The sequence below is a fragment of the Papio anubis genome, chromosome 1 (genome assembly GCF_008728515.1).
Source record: "Papio anubis isolate 15944 chromosome 1, Panubis1.0, whole genome shotgun sequence".
NCBI classification, from domain to species: domain Eukaryota; kingdom Metazoa; phylum Chordata; class Mammalia; order Primates; family Cercopithecidae; genus Papio; species Papio anubis.
In genome coordinates, this window is record NC_044976.1 from 20110647 (window position 1) to 20136806 (window position 26160).

The following is a 26160-nucleotide window of genomic DNA, read 5'->3' on the forward strand; positions in this document are numbered from 1 at the left end:
AGGGCTGTTGCACCCAACTCTGCCCGACCGACACCCCATGGGGAAGAACGCCAGGGTCCCAGTCCACTGCATTTTAGATCTGTAGACCCAGGGTGGGCCTGGCTGTGTCCTGGGCAGGGGCAGTGGCTGGCCTGGCCCCTGGACTCTGCAGGGAGGTGCCTCTGAGCCACTTGTGTGACTCGTAGCAAAGTGCAGGTTGGGGAGGAAGAGAATAGGGAGAAAGGGGAGAAAAGGAAGAGTGGGGAGAGAGGATGGGGAGGGAGGCAGAGGGAGAGCAGCACTCCCACCTGGCCCAGGCCTGGGTCACTTACTGAGAGGGGACTCCTCATCAGGCTCGGAGACCATCATGCCAGCCACAGGCGGGCGGCCCAGGGGCGGCCCTGAGACTGCAGAGTAGAGACACAGAAGGAGGCAAGCAAGGGAGACGAGACAGAGAGAAGCAGAGAGAGGCAGAGACAATGAAAGAGAGAGGGAGACACAAAGAGACAGAAAGACAGAGACAGAGACACAGAAAGTGAGGGTGGGGAGAATGACATAGAAAAAGCAAGACAAAGGTGAAGAAAAAGGCAGTGGGGAAAAAAAAAGAAAAGAACAGGCAGAGGGGAGAGAGGGAAAGACAGCGGGCGACAGAGGCAGGGATGGTGAGCCAGAGAGAGGGAGAAGAACAGGATGAGGCAGAGGGAGGAGGTGCAGAGACAGACACCCAAGGAGTGGGGAAGAGGGCCCAGGACAGGGCGGACAGGGGACACACACAGACATGCAGACAAGGGTCAGAGCAGGACACACGGGCATGGGGAAGACAGAAAGAGACAGGTCAGAAGATGGAAAGAAACTGGGGGAGGAGAGGTGGGAAGGGGTCCTAGGGAGGGGAGGCTATCAGGGATGGGTGTTGACACACAGGGGGCTGGAGCTGAGCCAGAGAGCCACAGCCATGCCCAGGGGGAGGAGGGGAAGAGCCATCTCAAGGGCTGGAGTCCAGGGTCTGGGACTGGGCCAGAGCCTAGGCATGGCCCCATGACGGTCAGGATGGCCCTGGCTCATGGGCGCAGTGGGGGCGCTGCCCTTGGTCAAGGCTGAGCGGGCGCCCTGGGACCCCGGGATCAGGAAGTCATACCTGCTGCCTCCCTGACTGCCATTCAGCCCAGCTGCCTGGACCTGCCCCAAGGGCAGCTGGCAGGAGCCAGGGTTTGGGCCTGGAGGGTCTGAGGCCCCACCTGTTTCCACTTGTGAGGAAAGGCACCTACCCTGGTCTTGGGCCCCTCCAGCTGTTGTGCCCTGTTCCCCACCTCTTCCCCTCTGGCCTCGCCTGCCCTCACAGCTGCTTCTCAGGGAGGGCAGGTGGGCTGGCCAGGACTGCCCAGCTGGGGCAGGGGCTGGAGATGGTTCATGAATGGACAGGGTGGACTCAGAGGCAAGCCCGGCTTGGCCAGAGGCAGCTCCAGGGACACATTAGCATAGGCCATTGCAGGATGGGACATGGTTTGTGTGCCTGGAGCCCACCTGACACTCCCTCTCCCAAGCCCCGCCCAGTTCCCAGGCGTCCTGCAGCCTCGTGGAGACCTACACGAGGAAAACCTTCAGGCGGAGCCCAAGTCCAGGCTCTGGGAGGTCACAGTCAGGACCAGGTTACCCAGGGACCCACCCTCCTGTCTACACTGACCCAGTTGGGATGCCACCCGCTGGCATTTGAAGGCCCCTGATATGTCAGCTAAAGGGAGGTGACTCCACCCCTGAAGTAGGCCCAGGCCAGATTTGGCCAAGGCCTACCTAGGGTGAAGGCAGTCCTGGATACCACGGGGTGGCCCAGTGGTTGGTCTGACCTAAGCACCTGCTCCATCCTTGGCCCTGGTCATAGACTGTCCCAGGAGCTGCCTCCCAGAGAGGGCGGTAGGAACCATAAAGAGCCACGGGGCCTTGTCCTCGGGTAGGTCCTTCTCCACCCAGTATCCCAGAGTGGAAGGAAGCGGGGACTATGAGCCCCCATCCCAGTGCTGGGCCAGTCTGACCAGGGTGGGGGCTGACTCTCCTCCCTCCAAGAGCCCAGTCTTGCCTCCCTAAGCTGGGAACCCTTGCTTCCCAGCAGGTGACTCGCTGTCACTGAGAAGCAGCCCAGGAATCTGCATTTCTCACGAGCTCCTGGAAGTTCTAAAGCACACTCCTGAATGCACATCCCATGGGCACAGCCTAGAAGTCCACAGGCCAGCACTTAGGAGGCAGGGTTCTCTCCCAAGCCTAGGGTCAGGCTCACTCTGATCCCTGCCCGCCCTGCTGGATGCCTGAACGCCGGATTCCACAGAGCCCCTCTGCTCTGCTTGTCTTTGCCTGGGACCCCCAGCTCTGTGCCACCAGGAGAGCTCTGGGGAAGGACTCAACAGTTGAGCTGCCCTGGGAGGTGAGAACATTGCTTTGAATGTGGAATAGCTGACTGGCTCTCAGCCCCCAGCAGAACTGGGCTTTACCTGCCCATTGCCCTGATACCTGTGCCTGTGGCATGGGCAAGCACAGGAACTGGCCACACCAGCCTTGCAGGGACCTCCCAATCAGTCTGCACAACTGTCACTCCACAGGTTAAGAGATCACTCCCACTTCTCCTTGCTTTGTACCCCAGGGGCAGGCCCAAGGAGCCCTCGAGGCCCTCAGCCCAGGAGACTGGCTCTGGGGCTTCCCTGTGGGGCAGGAGGGAGACCTGCAGGAGGCCCGCAGCAACTTACCCATCTGGAAGTCCCCGCTGCCCAGGTCCCCACTGCCCAGGTCGTCTATAAGCAAAAAAGAGACATAATCAGCAACAACAAATATTTGTTGAGTACCTACTGGGTGTCAGGTACTGTTCTGGGCACCTAGCATACAGTGAGGCAGGCTTGAGGAAGCACAGAATGGTCGGTCACCCTCCTCCCCCATGCCTAGGGAGGGGGCCTGTGAAAGTCGGCTTGGAAGCCTCCATCACAGAGCGTGTGGGCCAGCTGGGCTCGATGGCTCAAGCCTGTAATCCCAGCACTTTGGGAGGCCAAGGCAGGTGGATCGCTTGAGGTTAGGAGTTCAAGACCAGCCTGGCCAACACGGTGAAACCCCGTCGCTACTAAAAATACAAAAATTAGCCAGGTGTGGTGCCACCCGCCTGTAGTCCCACCTACTCAGGAGGCTGACGTAGAATTGCTTGAACCCGGGAGGCAAAGGCTGCAGTGAGCTGAGATTGCACCACTGCACTCCAGCCTGGGTGGCAGAGTGAGACTCCATCTCAAAAAACAAAACAAAACAAAAAATAAAATAAAATAAAATAAAATAAAATAAAATAAAATAAAATAAAATAGAAAGAGAGAGAGACAAGATGTGGGCTGATGCCCCAAACTCCAGGGACTCAAATTATCTGTCCAGTGGCTGGGGTGGGAACGGGCAGATCAGACTAGCCTCCAGGTGAGAACAAGGAGGTGGGGTACAGGATGCGTGATCGTCCTGCACACTGCATTGCCAGCCATCTGCCTGGTAGGCCCTGACCGTCCCAGGCTGTAGAATGATGACCAGCCCAGGGCCACACAGGTTGTAAGTGGAGGATGCCGGGGTCATGGGGACCAGGGCTCAGGACACACACAGCCCATCTCTTGAGGAACCACCTTGTGGAACTTCATGGGGCCTCTTTTAAAGAGGGAAGAAGCACAGTCTCACCCCCCACCCCTCTGCTCCCAGCCTCGGATCCTTGGCTCACCTCCGGAGGTGCTGTCAGCTAGCATGTCCTCATCATCAGAAAGGTACGAATGTGTCCAGCGCATTTGGCTTGCTGTGACGGTCTCCGTGTCCTCAGGCAGAGATAAGCCATCGTACGCGCTCAGCCCGTGGGTCACCTGTAAGCGAACAACAGAGCCGATTGAGTCACTCTGTCCAGCTCCCACTGAGCCCCATGGTCCTTCCCCTCACTTCCAGGGGGACCCAGAGTCCCACCCCCAGGCCCCCCATACTAAATTTGACTTAGTATGGCTCAGTGAGCCAGGCTGGGGCTGAACTCGTTTTTGACTCAGTTTCCCCAAGCCCCATTAGCCCCTGGAGGCTTCAGAGCCCAAGCCTGTAAATTCTGAATGAATCCTCAAATAAAACAGACAATAAAATGTAAATCACTTTAGTAAGTAAAGACTCCTTTTCCTTGGGAGAAGGCAAGGGACACCCAGGACATGAGTGAGTGGATGGGGGGATGCAGGCAGGTAAAGGGGTGACCTCAGCCAGCGCAGATCGGGGGCACAGGCAGGTGGAAGGATGGCCAGGGTCAGCATGGGTGGGGACACAGGCAGAAGTCGAGGGCGAGCTGCTCAAAGCTGTTGCCTCCCCAGGCAGCTCCTCCCCAGGCTGTTTGGCTCCTCTTCCTGCCTCCCTCTGGCCTGCCCGTCTCCAGGCTGCAGGGAACACATTCCACTGTGTTGGAGAATTAGCTTTGGCACACGCAGCCACACTGACAGGCTCATCTCTGCGCCCAGCAGCGCAGAGGCAGAGCCCAGCATCTGGGCTGAATGGGGACAGGCGTGGTGTCAACTCCACGTGACCTCAGGCTGCTGCTGAGCCCAGGATAAGCTCTACCTTGGGGCCTGTGCTATGTGGGCCAGAGCAGAAGGGCCCCAGCGGCCATAACACCTGCCTTCTCAGGTGTGGGTCTGGGCAATGAGTGCCTCTTTCCCCCTAGACAAGATCCGGATGTTTCCAAAGCAGTTTTACCAAATAACTTAGAGGAAAACAAACCCAGGGGAGCCCAAGGGAACCCCGGGAACCCCGTGGCCCACAAGTGTGCAGATTCATGATGGCTGGACCCCAGATTCTATAAACACAAGTATGCACAGACTGGTAATGGCCTGGCCTGAGGGCCTCAGGCCCTGCCCTGGCCTTAAGCCAGAAGGAAATGGTCTTGCTTTTGAAAACCAAACCCACAAGGGCTAGACAAGGTAGTGAGGTCCAAGCCAGAGCAAAGGCCAAAGAGGAGAAAAAAACAAAGAGCTAGCCAGGCCCCCTTCCCTCCCCAACCCCACAGCTCCCACAGTCCATGTCCCTCACGCCTCTGGCATTTCTCACGCCGGGCCCTCTGCTGGAATGCCCTTCCTCTCTTTGTTTCTCAGGCGAACTCCAATGTATCCTCCGAAATCAGCTTAAATACCACCTCCTCCACCTACTCAGGAATAAGGAGGAACAAATGACTGATTGATACGCGTGGATCTGATAGAAGCCAGACACAAAAGACTACAAACTATACGATTCCATTTATATGAACCCTTGGGGGTGAAAGTCTAATCCATAGTGACAGAAAGATCAGTAGTCACTTGGGACCAAGGGCAGGCTGTGGGTGGCTGGGAAGGGGGCACAAGAGAACCTTCTGGGGTGATGGTTCACTGGATGTACACATCTCATTACTGACTGCACCCTGAAAATGGGTATATTTTGTTGTGTGTATTTATGCCTCAATAAGGATGACGGGAAACTCTCTTTGTCCTAACTCCTTGCTGTTCACAGTGACCTCAACCCCCAGTCTGGTTCTGGGCCCTCCTGGGCTCACAAGGTTATTGTCTGTACCTCCATTGGAATGGAAGCACCTTGAAGGCAAGGGCTGTGATGAATTCATCTCCACCTTCTCTGCACCCCGTGCTCAATAAATACTTGAATGAATCAATGAATAAATGAATGGACAAAAATGTCATCACCTACGCATTTCAGTCACTCCTTGAAGCTGACTTGCTTTGGGGAGGCACTACCTACCTCTGGGCAATCTAAAAGCATCTCCTGTCCCAGGCTGTGAGTTCCCTGGATGGGGGAGTGGCTGGGTGCCATTTGTTAATCTGCATTGTCCACATCTTATTCCTGCTTTGGCCTAAAGCCCTTGCCCCCAACAATCCACCGGCAAACGTTGCCTCCTGTTCCTTCTCCTCTCCCTGCCCTCTCCCTGTGCATAAGCGCCCATCCCTGTCCTCCTGAGTGCTGGCCTGTGGACTTCTAGGCTGTGTCAGTGGGATGTGCATTCAGGAGTGTGCTTTAGAACCTCCGGGAGCTGGTGAGAAATGCAGATTCCTGGGCTCCCTCTCAGAGACAGTGAGTCAGGTTCTTCCATCCCAGGAGGGTGGTTATAATTTTGCATGTCCAGGGGATTCCCACAGCCACTGGTTAAGAACCATAAGACCAGCCCCTGCCAGGGGTTCTGCCTCCTTCCCTGGGTGGGGTACAGGGCAGTGTTCCCTCTGGCTGGAGCAGGCCTGACTGACCCAACACGGGCATGAGGCTGGGGCTGGTGCAGGGGCACTGACTCTGGATAGAGGAGATTTGAGGGGTCCTCCCAACCTGGTGGGGGGCTCCGTCAATGCCAATCCCCCTCCCATTGCAACCAAGGTTATGGAGGGCATGCCTGGAGCACTGAGACTCCCGGCATCTCCTAGACACTGCCGTCTAGAAAGGCAAACCGAGTGGTGAGTCATGTGCAAGGTCCACAGCTTTTCCCAGGGAGCAGGGAGCTGGTCAGGAGGTGGTGGCAGGGGTGGCCTTGGGACCAGACAGGAAATAGCAAAGTGAGATTCAACATGGAAAGAAAGCCAGGAACACACATCTGCAGGGAGAGGGGAAAGAGAGGCCAGAGCACGTCGGGACTTGGACAGAAGGACCCCACACTCCACCACAGGACCCCAGAGCACGGACCCCTCCATCTGCCAGTCTGCTCTTGCTTGCAGCCCCCACCCCAGGGTCTGAGGATCCAGGGTCAGATCAGGGCCCATAGCAAGGAATAAGTCAGCAACAGCAGAGGCTTCATCTGTAAAAAGCTAAAGATCAAAAGGTTCCAGCAGCTGTATTTCACATCTGGGAGAGGAGATGGAACCAGACAGGAAAGAGGCTCCCAGAAAGAGCCAAAAGGAACTTGAGACTTGACCATAGAAGGACCTTGGACCCAGAACGGGAAAGTCCAGGATCTGCTTGAGGAATAATAACAGCTAACATTTATTGAGCACTTACTAGGCACCAGGCACTTCTAAACCAGGTTATAGGTCTTATGGAGTTCCACTGAGAAGGGGGGCAAAGAGAGCAGAGAAAGGTTACCTGGTGAAACTGGCATGTGGCAGGGCTGAGATTCGAACCCTGGTGGTCGGGCTCCAATACCTAAGCAGCTGCCACTGTGCTATCCCACCTCTGTGACCAGGGGTGTGCAATGAGGCAGATACGAGATCACTGGGAGTCACTCTTGCAAAGCCTCTCTGCCACACTGCACGTCACTTTGTAATGCATTTCCTCAGCCTAGTATCACCTGAGTTGACAGTGACCCTTGGAGGTGGCTGAGGAGGTATGAATGCTCCCCTTTCCCAGTGAGTCCCGGGAGACGCATCTGCCTAGATCGCAGGTGAGGAGCTGGCATCCCACCCCAAGCCTTCTGCTCACCAGGAAATGAGGCAGGGCTGGACCTCTGGGCTGACCATGAGGCCTAAGCAGACAGCAATACCAGGGAGCCCAGGGTTGGCCAGTCCCTATCCCCAACCTGACCAGCTCTCAGGACGGCCCCATGGGATGCCTGAGCTGGCAGCAGCCTGGGGCCATGCAGCATGTGCCTCAGGTCCCAAGGAGGGCTATTAGCAGCTCCAAGGTCAGAGGCAGAAATAGAACCCAGGTTTCCTGCCCTCCAGCCCGTCTCCGGCTGTGAGGGAGCCCGGCTTCCTCCCAGAGGAACCCAGCACTTCAGACATGTGTTGGAGCCAGATGGGGAGCCGGAGGGGAGGGGTCTAGGGGGCAGACCTCAGCCAGAAAGGAAGGAGCTAAGCAGAGAGGGGGATTTTCCAGACCCTCCAGTTCCTGGTTGGGGGGGTGCAGGCAGCTGACTCAACCGGGCCCAGGCCAGAGAACTGTTCTAACAGGCTGAGAACAATTGCTTAGGGCCGGGATGCAGGCAGGGCGGCCCCCAGTGGGCAGGCATTCCTTGAACACAGGCGGGACTGTAGGCGAAGGCTTCTGGGAGGCACCTAATCCCAGAGGTGGGCTACATCCAGGCCCTCCTAGTGAGAACGAGGGTCACATGGAACTCCAGGTCCAAGTTGTGTCCTTGGGGACAATGAATGCAGGCTGGATCCTCCTCTCCTGGCCTGGGTGAGGATAAAGAGGCAGACAAGGCTGTCTAGGAAAGGACTCAGCACTGAGGAGAAAACCACAAGAGTGGGGCACAGAAAGGAGAGAAGGTGGGGGAGGTACAGATACGGAGAGCTGGTACAGATTACTTGAGGCCAGGAGTTCGAGACCAGCCTGGCCAACATGGCGAAACCCCGTCTCTACTAAAAATACAAAAATTAGCCCGGCGTGGTGGTGCATGCCTATAGTCCCAACTACTCAGGAGGCTGAGGTAGGAGAATTGTTTGAACCCGGGAGGCAGAGGTTGCAGTGAACCGAGATCACACCACTGCACTCCAGCCTGGGTGACAGAGCAAGACTCTCAAAAAAGAGTTTACAGCAAGCTCACTTGGTGCCAAGCCCTGACCTGAACTGACATGAAGCTATTCAGAGTGTGTACACTCCACTCAGCGGCAAGAGTCCTGCGTTTCACTGCAGCATTATTACTGTTGTTTGATCATGGGATGTGACCCCCAGACTCCAGTGGGGATGTCACATCCTGGCTGGGTACATGCTCTATGTCACCTTCCTCAAACTTGAAAAATTCTGAATTCCAAAACACATCTGACTCTGAGGCTTTCGGTCAAGGAACTGTGAGCTTGTGTTATTATTATTTCCATTTTCTGGATGAAGAAACTGAGGCTCAGAGAGGATTGTCTCGGTAAATGGGATCAAGCAGGTAAGGCATTTAGTGAGGTGTTTACTTATACAATAAGTGCTTAATAAGTACTAGAATTACTTATACAGTAACTGCTTAATAAGCATTAGGGTTCGCACTATGCAGGGGGTGCAGGGTAGGGGTGAGGGGTAGGTGTAGTTGAGGGGTGATGCATGGGGAGTGTGAGGTGTGGGCTCAGGCCTGGGGTCACCTCCAGATCTGGGATGAAGGGAGGAGCCTGGCTGAGCGGGCGGGACCCTAGCAAGGGGTGGGCAATAGAATTGGGTCCCATGGCTCAAAGTTGTCTGCCTGCTCAGAGGCTGACTCTGGGACCAACCCAGGGCTTTGGGCTTCTCCAGTGACATTCCTCACATGCCTTCGGCAGCCAGCCCACCCCACCCTGCTTGTAGCCCAGGCCTGGGACTGAGCCCCCACTGCCCCCACAGCTAGGCAGGAAGGTCTGAGCACTGCATGGTCCCCAGGGCGGCTGCAGCTGCCCAGGGCCAGGCTCCAGGCATGTGGGGATGGAGTGAGCTCACCCCATCAAAATCCAGAGACGGTGCGGGGGCAGGGAGACAAAAGAGCTACTGCCTGCCCACCTGCCTCCCTGCCACGGTCACCACGGGCTCTGCCTCCGTGCCCCTTCCCCTGCTTCCTGCCGAGGAACCAGCAGACAATGTGACCCATGGTCCCCAAATCTCTGGGGAGGGATCTGAACCCAGACAAGGTCCCCGTCCCCCTCTGCCAGGATACAGGCTCCTAGGTAACCCCAAAACAAGTGCTTCCCCTATTCAGCTGCAACCCAGGCCCCAGATACAGGATCGAGGTGCCCTGCCCCACCCCCAGGCCACCCAGTGCCCTGTCCACAGGCGACAGACAGCACAAGGGAAGGAATCTGTTGGGGCAGCACTTTGTTGTACAAACTGCCAGGGGCGGGAGAATCCGACACAAAGGCCAAAAGGCCTTTAATCCCCTGGCAGTCTGAGAGGGGCGCCGGGCCGGAAGGGAGGTGGCCACAGCCTCCTCTGGCATGCCTGTGCTGCCCGTGCCACTCGGGAGGCCTGCCAGCTTCTCAGACGGAGGCCCCCCAGGTGGCAGGAACTTCGCCAGCCAGTCAGCCAGGAGGAGTATGGAGCCCCCCAAACAAGGAGAGGGTCCAACATGCATCCAGGGCTTCTTTGTGCCAGGGGCTGAGCTAAGGTCTTCACAAGGCTTACGTCACTCAGATCCACCACAACCTCACAAGGGAGACACTGGAGGCATCCTCATTTGATAGATAAGGAAACCAGGCTCAGAGAGGTACAGTTGCCTGCCCCAGGTCACACAGCAAAGGCAATGGGAATGGAGTCTGAAACTAGGACTCCCCTCTGCTGGGTTCATGCTTCTGTATTTGGCTAGCTCAGAGGCACAGCTCCCAGCAGCGCCCTGCTTCTGACCTCTGATCCCTACCCTCCGTAAGCTCATATCAAGGCCTGCAACCTGGAAAAGCTGCATTCCATCCAGGGCTTTTCAGAGCGCTGGGGCAGGTCAGGGCCTTCAACGGAGGCCCAGAGGGCGGGAAGCTGGGGTCTGGAGTTTCTAGTCCCAGCTCAGCCCCACACTCACCATGTTGCCTTGGACAAGCCCCTGCCTCCTTTACCTTTTAGCTAACTTTAGTGACTCCGTACTGTATGCACTGGGCATCCACACCTACCATTTCAGTCCCTGCAAACAACACGCAGAAGGCAGTGACTTTGATCTGTTTTGAGCACTGCTGCAACCCCACAACAGAAAACACACAGTAGGTACTAATAAATCTGCAGACTCACAGACAAACCAGATAAATGAACCTGCCCAACAGTCCTGAGGTGGAAATTAACCCACCTGACAGAAGAAAGCGAACTTCAGAAGGAGACCTGCCTGAGATTACACAGCTTGAAAGTGCCAGAATTACCTCTAGTCCTCAGTTCCCATTAATACAAGAGGCCATAACACTTCATCCAAAGGGAAGGAGGGGACTAGGTCACAGGAGCCCTGAAATCCATTCTAAGACACCCCCTGTCTTTGCATAACAATCCCTCCCAGACTTAGTTCTCTCCGCTATGAAATGGGAGCAAAAGGCCGGGCACGGTGGCTCACACCTGTAGTCCTAGAACTTTGGGAGGCAGAGGCAGTCGGATCACCTGAGGCCAGGAGTTCGAGACTAGCCTGGCCAACACGGTGAAACCCCATCTCTACTAAATTACAAAAATTATCTGGGCATGGTGGCACATGTCTATAATCCCAGCTACTTTGGAGGCTGAGGCAGGAGAATCGCTTGAACCCAGGAGGCAGAGATTGCAGTGAGCCGAGATCGTACCACTGCATTCTAGCCTGGGCAACAAGAGCGAAACTCCATCTCAAAAAATAACTAAATAAAATAAAATAAAATAAAAATAAATAAAATGGAAGCAAAAAAAGGTCCCTGCTTTGCCTCCCTCCTGGGGCTACTGGGAGAGGAAAGTGTGAGGCAGTGACCTCTTTGAGAGGCATAGTCCCAAGCTCTGAATCTGCCTGGCCCTTCTCCAGGCAGGCCCCATGTGGTCTCTGCCTTGGAGGCTCCTATGACATCGCTAGGGGTGGGTACCCAACCTGGTCTGGCACTGACCAGGCGGGGGACTGGCGAGAACACTTGACCTCCAGCCAGTGGGGCAGAGCAGGCTGCGCTGTCAGACACCCCCAAGTCCAGGCCACCCTGGCCACATTCTAGATGGGGGGCTTCAGCTTCCTCATCAGTAAAAAAAGGTAGAATCGATCAGATCTGTCCCATTCGGTTCAATTCAAGTCACTTCAACCTTGACTTACTGGGTATCTATTATGTGCTGGGCCCGGGGGACAAAACGTGAAATGGACAGACACAGAACTCCATGTTCCTGGGGGACACAGGCCACAGAACCACATGCTGGCAACACCATGCGAGGAGAGTGCTGAAAGGGAAGGATAGGGGCTGGCAGAGACCAGGGGAGGGTCCCCTCAACTTAGGGAGGTGGCTGGGAGGCTGGGGATGATTTCCAGAAGAAATGCTAACTCAGCTGGGGCCTGAGAGATTACTTCGCCTAAGTAAAGTGGAGAAGGGGAAGTGTGGACCAGGTGAAGGGGAGGGCACACGCTGAGGCCAGGGCCAGAGAGGGCAGGGCACGTTTGCGGGGCGGAAAGAAGCCTGGTGCAGCGGGACACGTGTGTGAGTGGCAGAGGAGTCAGAGGGTGGCACGAGTGGGCTTTTCCATTTAAAAACGCCGTCCTTCAGTTGTGCTGCTGACCCGGTGCTAGTCACAGAGGCCAAGTCTCCCCTGTCCCCCCAGAGTCCCTGCACTCTCCTCCGTCCGCCACAGACAACCCAAGATTGGGTCTCCCCTGGTGGCTGAATGAGCTGCCTGCCAACTTACAGGGAACCAGGAAGCCACTGGGAAATGCCCTTGCCTCACCCATGTGCCAGGTGTGGCCAAGGCAGCGGGGGTGGCCCAAGCGGGAACAGCTTCTGCCTGGGCTGCCCAGCAAGAAGGTCCCTGGGGGTTGAACACTATCCGCCAGGCACCTCGGCTGCCGGCAGCACCTGCAGCGTTCACGTGCCGGCCTCCTGCAAAAAGCCTGGCTTGGTTCTCAGGTTCTCCAGCTCCCAGCTGTCCTGCTGCCCTGGCATGTCTGTGGTGCTTCAAAGGCACACCAACCTGGTTGGGCCTGCCCATACCCTCCTGGGTCACTGCTCACAGATTTCATGAATGCCCCTTGCGCAGTGCCAGGACTATGGAAGGATGGGCGGAACGTTCCACAAAGTTATGTTGCCATGAGACACCACTAACAACCATGGCCATTTCCTGAACCTGTCAGGTTAGGACTTCCCATGACTCCTGACTCACCAAAGGGTGAGAGGAAAAGCCCTTATCATGGCCAACCAGGTTCTATGTAATCTGTCTACACACACCCCCACATAAACATACACACACACACACACAAACACACACACACGCCCCACTCCAATCTCTTTTGCTACTGTGCTCACCCAACTCCCTGCCTTCTAAAATAGCCACATGCATCCCCTCAATAGTCCTCAAACACACAAAGCCCCCTGCCTGGGACACTGTCCCCACATATTCCATCACTCGCTCCCCTTCTTCTAGTTTTTGCTCAAATGTCACCTTTCAGCTGGGCACGGTAGGTGGCTCACGCCTATAATCTCAGCACTTTGGGAGGCCAAGGCGGGTGGATCACCAGAGGTCAGGAGTTCGAGACCAGCCTGGCCAACATGGTGAAACCCCCTCTCTATTAAAAATACATAACTTAGCCTGGTGTGGTGGCAGGTGCCTGTAATCCCAGCTACTTGGGAGGCTGAGGCAGGAGAATCACTTGAACCCAGGAGGCGGAGGTTGCAGTCAGCCAAGATCATGCCATTGCACTCCAGCCTGGGTAACAAAAGCGAAAATCTATCTAAAAAAAAACAAAAAACTGTTGAATTAATTAATGAAGACTGAGGCAGGAGGATTACCTGAGGCCAGGCGTTCGAGACCAGCCTGGACAACGTAGTGAGACCCTGTCTCTACAAAAAAATTAAAAATCAGCCTGTTGCGGTGGTGCACACCTGTAGTCCCAGCTACTTAGGAGGCTGAGGCAGGAGGACTGATTGAGCCGGGAGTTTGAGGCTGCAGTGAGCTATGACTGCACGACTGTACTCCAGTCTGGACAACAGAGTTAGACCCTGTCTCTGAAAACAATTAAGTAGTTGATTAATTAACGGGGTTTATAAGTGAGGAGGCTGCGGCTCAGAGAGCTGACTTGCCCATAGTCACAGGATTAGAACCTAAGACCCCTGGCTCCACAGCCGGAAGGAACTCCGTACCACCCGGTCCCACTGATGATGCCTGGGACTTTCCTGTTGGGAAGCCTGTCTCCAGGGCGACAAGAGGCTGCTCATGGTCACTGAGGAGCATCCCGGAGGGGTGGGTGGGGGGCCTCGGAGGCAAGTAGGGGCCAGAGCTCTGGCTCCAGGGCCTTGCGCAACACAGCCAGACAGCCAGGCCTCAGTGACTCCACTCAGCGCTTGCTCCCGTGGGCATCGGCAACAGGAAAAAACAGGCTGGAACGGCGGCCCGGCAGCTGTGGCCAAGGAGGTCGGCTCCCCTGCCCCCAGGCCAGCTTTCCTCATCTGCTGTATGGAAGGAGAGGAAAGGGCAGACAGGGCCAAGCCCATGGCTGAGATAGGCCTGTGGACAGCAGAGCTAGAAATCAGAGCAAGGGGTCCTCGTCCTGAAGCGCCCGTGTCTGCTTTATTCATGATAATGTCCTTTCCCGGACACAAAAACTCTGGGATGGGAATACGCGCGGGGGAGACAAACACATCTGGGAAAGGCTGGTTACACAAAGCTGAGCTGCCTCCCTAAGTCCTAAATGGCTGAGGCAACATGATGGGGCCGGGGGGCTGGGGGGGACCTCACGTGCAACTATTTAGCGTTTCCCAAAGTTGCTTAACTTGGAACCCTTTATTTATGCAAAGTTCACTAGGCTAGGGTTCCACAGAACACAGTTTGGGAACACCATGCCAACCATCCCACTTTTCCCTGAAGCTAGCCTTAAGTAAGATTTTAGATGTAAGATATGCTCCCCAGTACCCAGGGGCTTTGTAAGGGAGGCTCTTCAAGAAGATAAGAAAAGCCGCGAGTCCCCATGGAAGGAAAAGCGGGCTGGCGGCAGGCTAGCTGGTGGTAGGAGGGGTGTGTGCTCTCTCCTCAGGGTGACTGACATCTGTCACCTGAGAAATCCAAACACAGCCTGAGCCTTCCCTGCCCAGCCATCAGCCTGCTCTCTCAGGGGGTGAGTCCTGTCGGAGGTGAAAGAGAAGGTCGCCCAGCACCCAGTCATTCCTGGTCTGCAGGGACCCTCCAGAAAGTCTGGAGGTACCTGTGCCCCAGAGAGTAATAGAGCTTCATTCTGGGCTGAGTGCAGAGACCGGCGCAGGGGTTCACTCCCAGGGCTGGGGACCATGCAGGCGAGGGGGTGCTGGTGCTCTTCAGGGCAGGGACTGAGAACAGGGCTCCCAGCCAGCTCTGTTCTCTTGGGTGAGTCCCTTCCCTTCTCTGGGCCTCAGACTCCCCTCTGTCTGATGACGAAGCAACCCTAGGTCGCGGCTCTCCAGTCCATCCTCAGCAGCCTCAGGGCCACTCTGGACAGGGGTGAGGTGGAAGCGGGGCACCGTTAAGAGTTTGGGCCCCTTCCCAAACACTCACTTTCATCAAAACACAACCAATTTTTTTTTTTAAACAGGGTTCTGCTCTGTCGCCCAGGCTAGAGGGCAGTGGGCCTCCTCAGAGCCTCCTAGGCGCAAGATATCCTCCTGCCTCAGCCTTCCAAGTAGCTGGGAGTATAGTGGTACATCACCACATCTGGCTAATTTATTTTTTGTAGAGATGGGGTCTCGCTATGTTGCCCAGGCTGGTCTCGAATTCCTGGTCTCAAGAGATCCTCCTGCCTCAGCCTCCTAAAGTGCTGGGATTACAGGCATGAGCCACTGTGCCTGGCCACAAATCCACCCCTTTCCTTTTTATATTCTCACCTTCTACATAAATATCTGGTTCAGCCCTTGATTAGCTGTGAGGTCATGAGCAAGTCATTTCTCCTCTCTGTGCCTCCATTTCCTCGTCTGTAAAATGGGCACGATCATTCATAGTAATAGTATCTATCTCATAGGGCTATTGTGAGAATTAAATACAAATGTAAAATGCTACAAATAACACAGCACATGGTGAATGTTCTGTAAGTGTTTGCTGTGATTATTACTGCTATTATGATTAAAATAAGGGTTTCACTGCTTAGCGAGTTTGAAAGCCATCAACTTAAATGATCCCAAAGCTTCCACTGGCTTTGATATCTTAGAGCACTGACACTCTAAAACATTAGGATTCTAAAATTCTAGGCTGTGTCCCACCCGCAAAGGGAACAGGGCTAAAGGAGGGGATTACAAAGTCAGGACAGGCTGGGTGCAGTGGCTCATGCCTGTAATCCCAGCACTTTGGAAGGCTGAGGCTAGTGGATCACCTGAGGTCAGGAGTTCGAGACCAACCTGGCCAACATGGTGAAACCCTGACTCTAGTAAAAAATACAAAAATTAGCCGGGCATGGTGGCACATGCCTGTAATCTCAGCTACTTGGGAGGCTGAGGCAGGAGAATCGCTTGAACCCGGGAAGTGGAGGTTGCAGCGAGCCAAGATGGCGCCATTGCACTCCAGCCTGGGCGACAGAGTGATCCCCTCCTTTAGCCCTCCTCATTATTCATTTATACCTCCCCTCTTGCCCTGTTCCAAAAAGGCTGCAGAGAGGTTACAAAGATGTGCACTTAACAGCCAAGAAAATATTAACTAAAGATACGTAAATATCTTTAGTTTTATTGTTATTTAGTTATTTAGCTTCCACTGGCTTTGATATTTTAGAGCACTGACACTGTACAACATTAGGATTCTAAAATTCTCGGCTGTGTCCCACCTGCAAAGGGAACAGGGCTAAAGGAGGGGATTACATTTTATTAACTAAAGATATGTAAGAAAAACTCAGGCAGGGCAGGCAGATGGAGCTTGGAGTGAGGCAAGCAGACAGAGAGCACATGCTGAATCCCAGAGATCTAGGAAAGGGACAACTCATGTGGCCCTGAGCTTGCCAGCAGCCAATGGGAAGAAGGAAACCTAACCGGTCCCTAGATTCCATGTCTCATAATGTAAAAACAAACCAGTTGCTTAGAAAAAGCACAACTATTTCTGATACTGAGAGCAGGGAATGCCCCAGGGGACAGGCTTGTCTGGTACCCTTCTCTGCCTCATCAGTGGGGTTGGCATCCCCTCAGAGTCTGCTGACCATGACCCTTTGAAGCTGAAGCCAGGGGCAGAGGCTACAGTGATCAAAGATTCAGGGAGCTGGGATGGCAGTCCAGGCAGTACCTCACCAACCTCACCCCAGCAGCCTTGGTCTGGGCAAGATTACCCATCACTCTCCAAGCCCGAACACAGCCAGTGCCCAAAATAGCTAGAGCAGGAGACAGTGCCAGGAGGCCCTGGCAAGGGCCTGGGCTAGGCCCACCTACAGGAGGACCCAGTGGGCCAATGCACACATACCTCTGGTGCACAAAGAGGCACCTTCAGTCGGCCATGGAGCTGTCCCTGGGAGTCCCCCACCCACCAGGCTCCCCCCTCAGCTGCACGTTGCTCACGCAGAACTTGAGCTGCTGCTCCACCCTTCCCACAAAGCAGGCCTTCCTGCCTGAGCCAGACTGGAAAAGCCTTCCACAGAAATGCCACCGCACCATATAGGGAAGTGCCTGAAGACCTTCCCGCCCCACCTCCAGAATCTGCCAGCATCAGCCCCCTCAGGATCCTCCACGGCAATGCTGGTTCCTCCCTGGGTCCCCCAGCTGCAGAACAACACAATGGGGGCTATTCTGGGCTGCCCAGGGTATTTAAAGCTCTGGCTGGGCCTCCTCCCTGGGGAACAAAAGGCCTTGCCCTCCTTAAGACCTTCCTGAAATTGTTCCTGCCCAGACTGTGGTGGCTGCGTCCTGTACTGTTCCCCACCTCTCCTCCCAGGCCCTGAGGCCCTGTAAGATTCAGCGTAAAATGCCTCCTCCAGGACGCCCACAGGGCTGCCTCCCGTGCTCAGCAGCACTGCCTGAGACCCTCAGAAAAGCTGGGTCCTGGCCCAGCTCTGCCATCGATCTTCTCTGGTCCCAGTTTTCTCATCTGCAAAACGTGGATGTGAATCCCAGTGTGTGAAAGCACTCCAGAGGCTTCCATGGTTAGGATGAGTAGCGTCTCTCCAGCCACCTTGTGAAGCAGAATATAAGCAGGAACGGGAATTGGTCTGTTTTGTCACTGCCTTTTTCTAGCACCTGGCACACAGTAGGTGCCAAGTCAATATTTACTGACTGATACAAATATTTGTGGAATGTGTGTGTAGCCTCCGTAGAACCACCCAGAATGCCAGGCACACAGGTGGCTAATACCCTCGATGGTAACATTGCCAGCTCTCAGCTTGAGCACAAAGAACACATCAAGCCTTATGCTAAGTACTTGACGTTAATTATCTCATTTAATTTGCTCAACAATTCCAAGAGGTCGGTACCATTATCTTATTTCACAAGCAAGAAAATGGGAGTTCCAGCCCAGGTGGTTAAGCAGCTCGCCTGAGGTCCTAAATGGCCAAGCTGGGAGTCAAGCCCAGGAGCCCTGAAGCCCCCAGCATCCTGCGCAAATGCACTTTGAAGAAAGGCAGTCGGAGAGCACTGGGTGGGGAGCCAGGAGCCTGAAGTCAGCCACTAAGCTGTGTGACTTCAAGCAAGTTGCTTGGCCTCTCTGAATCAGTTTACTCTTCCATAAAAACAAGGGCATGAATTCCTATTCTTCAGGTCGTTGGTAGGATCAAAGGAACCAAAGGATGTGACTCTGTCTCCCACATTAGCCCCAGCCCCTCCCCAGGGGCAGCAGCTGTGAAGGATGGTGGGAAGATGTGCTGGGAGGAGGGGGCTACCCAGAGCTGGCTCGGGAACAAAGCTCTGCAGCTGCTGACAACAGCTGGGGAGAGCTCTGGGCCTGGCCCAAGCAGGGGGAGAAGGGGCAGGCTGGGAAGTCACCTCTGGCCCTCCTCTGTCACCCTTCCCTGCTGACAGCTGCTGAGGCCTCGGGGCCAAGGGACCCAGAGCAGGCAGGGAGCGGGGGTGTGGGGGGGGGGCGGGCGGGCGGGCTGGGGTCATCTCAGTCCTCATGCTGTCAACTGCTAAAGCCTCAGGGTGCCTGGCCCCGCTGTCCCATCGTGCAGCCCTTTACCCAGTTCCCTGGGAAGCCTGGGTGGAGAGGCCGGAGCAAAGGTCTGGGGCTGAACATGCCTTAACTGGAGCCTGGCCTGCTCCAGGGCCCCCGTGGGGAGGTGCAGGGCCGGGAGGGAGGGGGTCCTGAAGAGGCTTGCAGTTTCCCTGGTGCACAGCCCCATTACAGGCCCTTCAGGAAATGTCCCTGGAGGCTGTGAACTTGGCCCACCCCAGCTCATCTCAGCCCCCTCAGCTGCTGGCCAGCCCAGCTCCACTCCCAGTTCGGTGCCAAGCCTTTCCAGCCCGCTCCATCCAGCCCACGCAGCTCTCTCTCCTCTGAACTCTCACATACCCATAATTACAACTGACCATACTTTCCAAAGCAGAAATCAAGAAACCACTGAACAAAAGGATTTCTGGGCTACTTCTGAGTGTCAGAGGCAGCCTGGGAGATGTAGTTTGGATGCAGAGGTATTCAAATCTCCGAGACACGTTGATAGTTTTTGGGATGACTACTATATTTATCATATTTTATTAATAAATCAAAGCCATCCTAGGAGATGTGTGTTGGGCACATGCCACCCCATACCACTGTTAACTGTTGACTGGACACTTTAGCCTGGCAACTTCCTAGCTGTGTGGCCCTGGGCAAATCACTTGACCTCTCTGAGCCTGTGTTTCTTCATCTGTAAAATGGGAATAAACATGACCCCTTTACAAGGCTGCTGTAAGAATTCCACAGGACAACCAAAGTGCTAATGTCGGGCACTTATGAGGTGTAAGTACCACTTCTTCCTTTTCTCCCAGGACTATCCACCCAAGAACTCACACACCAAGCGAGTGAGCTCTCCAAAGACCCCTGGGGAGAATGAGACACAGGACAGACCTGCCTGCAAAAGGTTCCAATGCATTCCTGGATCCTGCACTGTCCAAGCTGGGAGGGATCACCTAGCCCAACACCCTCGTTTATCAGACGGGGAAACCAAGTCCCAGAGAAGGGAAGTGAGCATGTTATGGGGAACCAACCAGACTTAGAGGGCCTGGGTTCAATCCTGTCTCTGACACTACTGGCTGCTGGGTGACTTTATCACTTTGAGCCTCATTTTTGTGCCTCCCATACCCCCATAATGCTGGATTAATAATTACGGCTGGGTGCAGTGGCTTGTGTCTGTAACTCCAGCACTTTGGGAGGCCGAAGCGGGTGGATCACTTAAGATCAGGAGTTTGATACCAGCCTGGCCAACATGGTGAAAACCTCATCTCCACTAAAAACATAAAAAGTAGCAGAGCATGGTGGCACGCGCCTATAATCTCAGTTACTCGGGGAGCTGAGGCAGGAGAATCACTTGAACCCGGGAGGCGGAGGTTGCAGTGATCTGTGATTGCGCCACTGCACTCCGGCCTGGGCGAAAGAGTGAGGCTCATCTCAAAAAAAAAAAAAAAAAAAGCTGGATTATGTATGCAGAGTGTTAAGAACGGTGCTTTAGGGCAGCTGTGAGAAGAGAAAGGAGCCTCCCAGCAACTTGATGGCAGAGGCAGATCCAGGACCCAGCCTCTTTGTTCCTAACACAGGGTCATTTACCTTTCACGAAGCCACCTCCTCCTCTCCTTGGGGCAAGGATTCTCAAAGGCCAGGATAAGCGGCTACACAGATGAGGCCTCTGGGAGGGTGGCAATGGGCTAGGACTTTGTGGGGGTGCTAATCAGGGCCAGAGCCCTCAGTCTCAACCTCTGGCACCCAGAGCTGGTCCCTCCAGCCTGTCTTCAAGTCCCAGTCAGACAGGCCCAGTCTAGGAAATGGCAGGAAGGGCTGGCAAGCGAGGGATGTGTGTCCTTGGCAGGAGAACACGACATCACAGGGACTCGGGTTACCGGAAATGGTAAATCTCCCCACTGCCTGTCACCTCCGACCAGGAATGTCTGCTGCCCCAGGGAACATCCTGTCCACCTGCCCTCAGACAGCCTAGGGATGGCCAGGAACCTGGACCCGCTCTCTGCTCCCTGCCCCACCCCCAAGCCTCAGGTTAGCTGCCGGGTCCCCCCAGCCAAAGGGTACCTGTCATTCTGGGGCAGTGAGCCTGGCTGTAACTAACTAATCCCAGGGAAGGAGCCATCCTAGGAAATGTGTGTTGGGCACGGGGAAGAAGGAGAAGGCTAGAAGGGGAAACCCCCAAAAGATTGAGAGTTACCCCCAAATCTGATCCATCCAATCCCATCATACGTGGATTCTGAGTCCCTAGTTTGGATGAAGGCTCTGATCTCGTTAACCCAACACAGGAGGCAGTACAGTGTGAGCTCTGGGTGGGACTAACCCGGCCGGAGGCCTGGCTCTGCCGCTTGCCAGCTGGGTGGCTCTGGGCAAGGCACTGCAGCACCTTCCACCCTCATCTCTAATACATAAGTGACAGCAGCCTGTGACAGGAACCTGTGAAATTCGTGGCGCTAAGCTGTGAGTCATTTGGCCCAGGACCTGATGGGTAGAGAGGGCCCAGTAAACAGTGGCTATTAGGTATTGGGAAGTATTAGAAAGAGAAGGGGAAAAAAACAGTAATAGTTATAGGAACAGGTACTATGAGCCACACAATATTCTCTGCCCTTGATGGGGCTGACCTTCTAGTAGGAGACAGATGGACCATAAATTAATACCCCAAAAATACATGTCAAATGGTGAGAGCGCTGAAAAGAAAGCACAGCAGGGTGAGGGGACGGGGAGTGGCCCGTTGAGAGTTGCTATTTCCCTGGGTACGGAGGGTGACGCTGACAGAGTAAGTCAGGTACATGCTTAGAGGAAGAGCACCCAGGCACCAGGAGCAGTGCCTATAAAGACCCCAGAGGCAGGAGGATCCTCAGAATGTTTTGGAAACAGCCAGGATGCTGGTTATCTAACCCCCATGACTGCCCTGAGAGCTAGGTGTAATTGTCTCTATCCTCCGGAGGAGAATCTGGCAGGGCCAGGATCCGACCCTCCACAGCCAGGTGTCCAGATCCGACTCTCCTCAGAGCTCCCTTGGGGAGCGGCAGAAAGGGAGAAAAGCACAGGTGTCTGAGTCCAAGCTCTGATTCTTCCAGGGACTGGTCATGTGATCTCAGACCAGCTGCATCTCCTTGTAGGGCCTCAATGTCCTTGTCACTCATGGGCTAGACATGTCTGTTTCATCCACTTCGCAGATGATGTGCCCAAAAGGAAGGGGAGGAGAAAGTATGGTGCTGGGAGGTGACCTTGAGCTTCTCTGGCATCTCAGGCCAAAGTTCCTCCCCAGGCAGGTGTGAATGCCAGGTGCAGATCCTGCCCCCCGAACCACCCAGAGCAACGACCTGCCTGACCCCCAAGAGCTCACATCCTGCCTATGCCTGCCTGGGCCTTGTCCCACTCAGCACCCAGAGCCCAGCCACAGCCACAGCCTCTGTCCTGCACTCTGGTTCTGGGTGTCAGACATGCCCCTCACCCCAGGGCCCAGCCCAGGACCGGCTCCTTGTGTTCCTGACCAGGTGGAGGGTCCATGATTGGCTTTTGTTACCAAGGGTGCCAAAGCGGGCCAGCCCTCACGGGCACCCGGCCAGATCCCGGGGCCCAGCCAAGTGCAAACAGCATGCTTGGCGCCCTGATACGGGCGCGTTAGAGCGGGCAGGCTGCCCACTGCCCCCGTCACAACAAACCATCATCTCCGCCCCCCTGAGGGGCCCAGGCAGCCGGCACCTCTGCTGGGAGCTGGGGACTAGGGACTGCCAGGGGAGGCCTCCTCCCCCTCTCCCACTGGGAATGGGTAGTGGGAATTTCAGAGCCTGGACATGGAGATTCCAGATGCCAGCAGCTGAAAGGGCAGATACGCAGACAGGCTGCAGGGAGCACGTGGGAAAATGACAGGGGCAGAGGAGCTGGATGAAGGCAAGTCACGGAGTTTTTAACATTATGGGTGGGGTCAGGCAAAGGGAGAGTGAGAGGCTGCTGAGAAGAAAGCAGGAAGGGCCCAGCAGAGAGAGGAGCAGCAAGAAGAACCAATGAGAGCCGGAACGGTTCAATATGGGAAAGGGGACCAGCGATAATGACCACAGCAACTCCTTCCAGCAATACCCAGCAATTAACATAAACAGCGCTTCCGACAGAACTTTCTGGTGCAATGGAAATGTTGCGTGCCTGCACTCATCCAGTAAGATAGCTACTGAGCACCTCAAATACGGCTAGTGCCACCAAGAAACTGAATTTTTGCTGGGCATGGTGGCTCACACCTATAATCCCAGCACTTTGGGAGGCCGAGGTGGGCAGATCACCTGAGGTCAGGAGTTCAAGATCAGCCTGGTCAACATGGTAAAACCACATCTCTACTAAAAATAAAATTAGCTGGGCATGGTGGCGGGCGCCTGTAATCTCAGCTACTAGGGAGGCTAAGGCAGGAGAATTGCTTGAACCCAGGAGGCAGAGGTTGCAGTGAGCTGAGATCACACCACTGCACGCCAGCCTGGGTGACAGAGCAAGGCTACATCTCAAAAAAGAAAAGAAAAAAAAAAAGGCCTGGCATGGTGACTCACGCCTGTAATCCAGCACTTTGGAAGGCCGAGGCGGGCAGATCATGAGGTCAGGAGTTGGAGACCAGTCTGGCCAACATAGTGAAACCCCGTCTCTACTAAAAATACAAAAAATTTGGCCGGGTGCGGTGGCTCACGTCTGTAATCCCAGCACTTGGGAGGCCGAGGCGGGTGGATCACAAGTTCAGGAGATCGAGACCATCTTGGCTAACACGGTGAAACCCCCGTCTCTACTAGTAACACAAAAATAAAATTAGTAGAGCATGGTGTTGCGTGCCTGTAGTCCCAGCTACTTGGGAGGCGGAGGCAGGAGAATGACATGAAGCTGGGAGGCGGAACTTGCGGTGAGCTGAGATTGTGCCACTGCACTCTGGCCTGGGCGACAGAGCGAGACTCCATCTTAGAAAAAATAATAATAATAATAAATAAATAAATAAATAATACAAAAAATTTGCTGGTGTGGTGGTGTGTGTCTGTAATCCCCGCTACTCTAGAGGCTGAGGCAGGAGAATTGCGTGAACCCAGGATACAGAGGTTGCAATGAGCTGAGATCACGCCATTGCACTCCAGCCCAGGCGAAAGTGCGAGACTCTGTCTCAAAAAAAAAAAAAAAAAAAAAAGAGAAACTGAATTTTTATTTAAAACTTTATTTAATTTTAAATTTTGCATGAAATAGTCATGTGTGACTAGCAGTTACCATATCAGACAGTGCAGATTATGCCATAATTGATCCTAGGTCAAGCCTAGAGGTGGAGCTATCTCCATTTTACAAAGGAGGAAACTGAGGTTTGCCAAGGCTGCATAGCTGTAGGCCGCAGAGGCAAAATCAGAACCAGGCCTGGCCCTGCCACAGGGCTCCCCACCCACGGTTATTGTCAACGCTGGAAACAGCTAACGGAAATCGAACATGTGTGGTGATAAGGCTGCCTCGTTAATCAAGACATTAAGTCTGTCTGCTTTTGGCCTGAATTCTGTCAGCTACACCAGTTATCACACGCTGACCAGAAGTTCTGACCGCCTGTTTACAAAGGTCTTTGATTTTTTGACACTAAGAAAGGGCAGAATGGCTGGGCGCGGTGGCACATGCCTGTAATCCTAGCACTTCGGGAGGCTGAGACAGGTGGATTGCTTGAGCCCAAGAAGCTTGGGACCAGCCTCAGCAGCACGGCAAGACCCCATCTCTATGAAAAACACAAAAATCAGCCAAGTGTGGTGGTGTGTGCCTGTGGTCCCAGCTACTCGGGAGGCTGAGATGCAAGGATCACTTGAGTCCAGGAGGTCAAGGCTGCAGTGGGCCATGATCATGCCACTGCATTCCAGCCTGGGTGACAGAGCAAGACCCTGTCTCAAAAATAAATAAATAAATAAATAAATAAATAAATAAATAAATAAATAAGAAAGACAGGGCAGAATGGGGATGGAATAATCCCAGCTGGTCGAGAAGCCATGTCTTTAAGAACACCAGGAATCTTCAATGGCCAAAAAGCTGGGCTTGGCCTTCTCCACCTGGCTACCCTGACCCTATCAGCCCCCTGAGGCTCCTAAGAACTGGGCGACACCCACTCAGGGTAACACAGGGCACATCTGCCTGCCTCTAGGCCTTTAGTCATACAGTTCCCTCTTCCTGGAATGCTGTTCCCACGCCCCTCCAGCTAATCTATTCATCCTTCAAGGCCCACTCAATCACCACCTCCATACTAAAGACTTTTTGGAACCCCTATAAAGACATCCTTCTCCCTACAAGTATGTGGATTTAATTTGTACCTCAGAACACTAGAGATTCAGTCTTAAATCATAATCACTTGAGTTAATGTCTCTTCTCTCCTATTGGAACCAAAGCTCCTTGGGGACAGACGCCAAGTTTTTTTTCATCTTTTAAACATAAATATATACATATATATAAAACCTTTAGATACTTCCTAATGTCCAGCAGCTAGGGGATAACAAACAAATACTATGTTGAACTGAATGATAATATTGGCTTATAAGTTTGGGGACTCCATTTCTTATGGCTCTTCCCGAATCTCCTGTGATCCCAGGAGAGGAGTCCAGACCCTTCTCTTCTCTGAACTTCAATTTGTACCTCTGTAAAAGGGGGACAATAGGCCGGGCACGGTGGCTCACGTCTGTAATCCCAGCACTTTGGGAGGCCGAGGCACGCGGATCACCTGAAGTCAGGAGTTCGAGACCAGCCTGGCCAACATAATAAAACCCTGTCTCTACTAAAAATACAAAAGTTAGCAGGGTGTGGTGGTGCACACCTGTAGTCCCAGCTTCTTGGGAGGCTGAGGCAGGAGAATCACTTGAACTTGGGAGGAGGAGGTTGCAGTGAGCCAAGATGGTGCCACTGCACTCCAGTCTGGGCAACAAAGTGAGACTCTGCGGGGGGGGGGGGGGGGAAAGGACGGGTGGGACAATAACAGTACCTACCTTATTGGAAGATTATTTGTACTTACTATATTTATTTAACACTGTGTGCCGGGTACTTGACAAACATTGAGTTATCTTCATAACAATCCCACAAGATCCGTATTATTATTACTATCCTCATTTTATATAGGAGGGAAGTGATGGTGAAATTAAATAGATCAAAGAGCTAATGCAACTCAAGTGCTCAGTATAGTGTGTGGCACATGCTAGCTACTAAATAAACTGTATTAACAGTTGTGGAGTTTTTTTCTGAATAATAAAGGTATACAGAATTAGGGGAAATTGAGGAGACTTCCCCAGGGCTGAGCACATAGTCAGCGTTCTCCAAATATTTGCTGCTAGACTGTATCAGTCCCAGATGTACCAGTGATAGGTGGGGCGGACCCTAACTAAGCCCAGGGCCGCCCCTCTCTGACTCCCTTCCCCACTGGGCTCCTCCCCTCTCCTCTGATCTATAGAGCAATGGCTGCTCCCTGTCCCACAGGCCATGTCAGTAGAGAACCTCTTTCCAGCCCCCATCTTTCCCCAAAGACAAGCAGCATGGAACGACTTTGGGGAAATGACCTTTGTCCGGCTGTGCCGAGCCTGCAGGTGAAAGGAGACAAGAAAGTGTGATTAACTCTCAAAGGGGCTGGGGGCGGTGACTCACGCC

The 26160-nt window shown here is 54.1% G+C and overlaps 1 protein-coding gene across 7 annotated transcripts in view; it reads right to left on the reverse strand.

The window, feature by feature from the left end:
- The window catches only part of HSPG2 (heparan sulfate proteoglycan 2), a 115833-nt gene that overhangs the window by 71612 nt on the left and 18061 nt on the right, over positions 1-26160 (reverse strand). For all 7 annotated transcript variants that reach the window (XM_021937073.2, XM_021937071.2, XM_021937069.2 and 4 more), the window contains exons 2-3: positions 3701-3836; positions 2712-2756 (exon numbers count right to left, since the gene is read on the reverse strand). In XM_021937073.2, coding sequence (XP_021792765.2) covers positions 2712-2756; positions 3701-3836 — 181 coding nt within the window. The remainder of the gene's footprint in view (positions 1-2711; positions 2757-3700; positions 3837-26160) is intronic.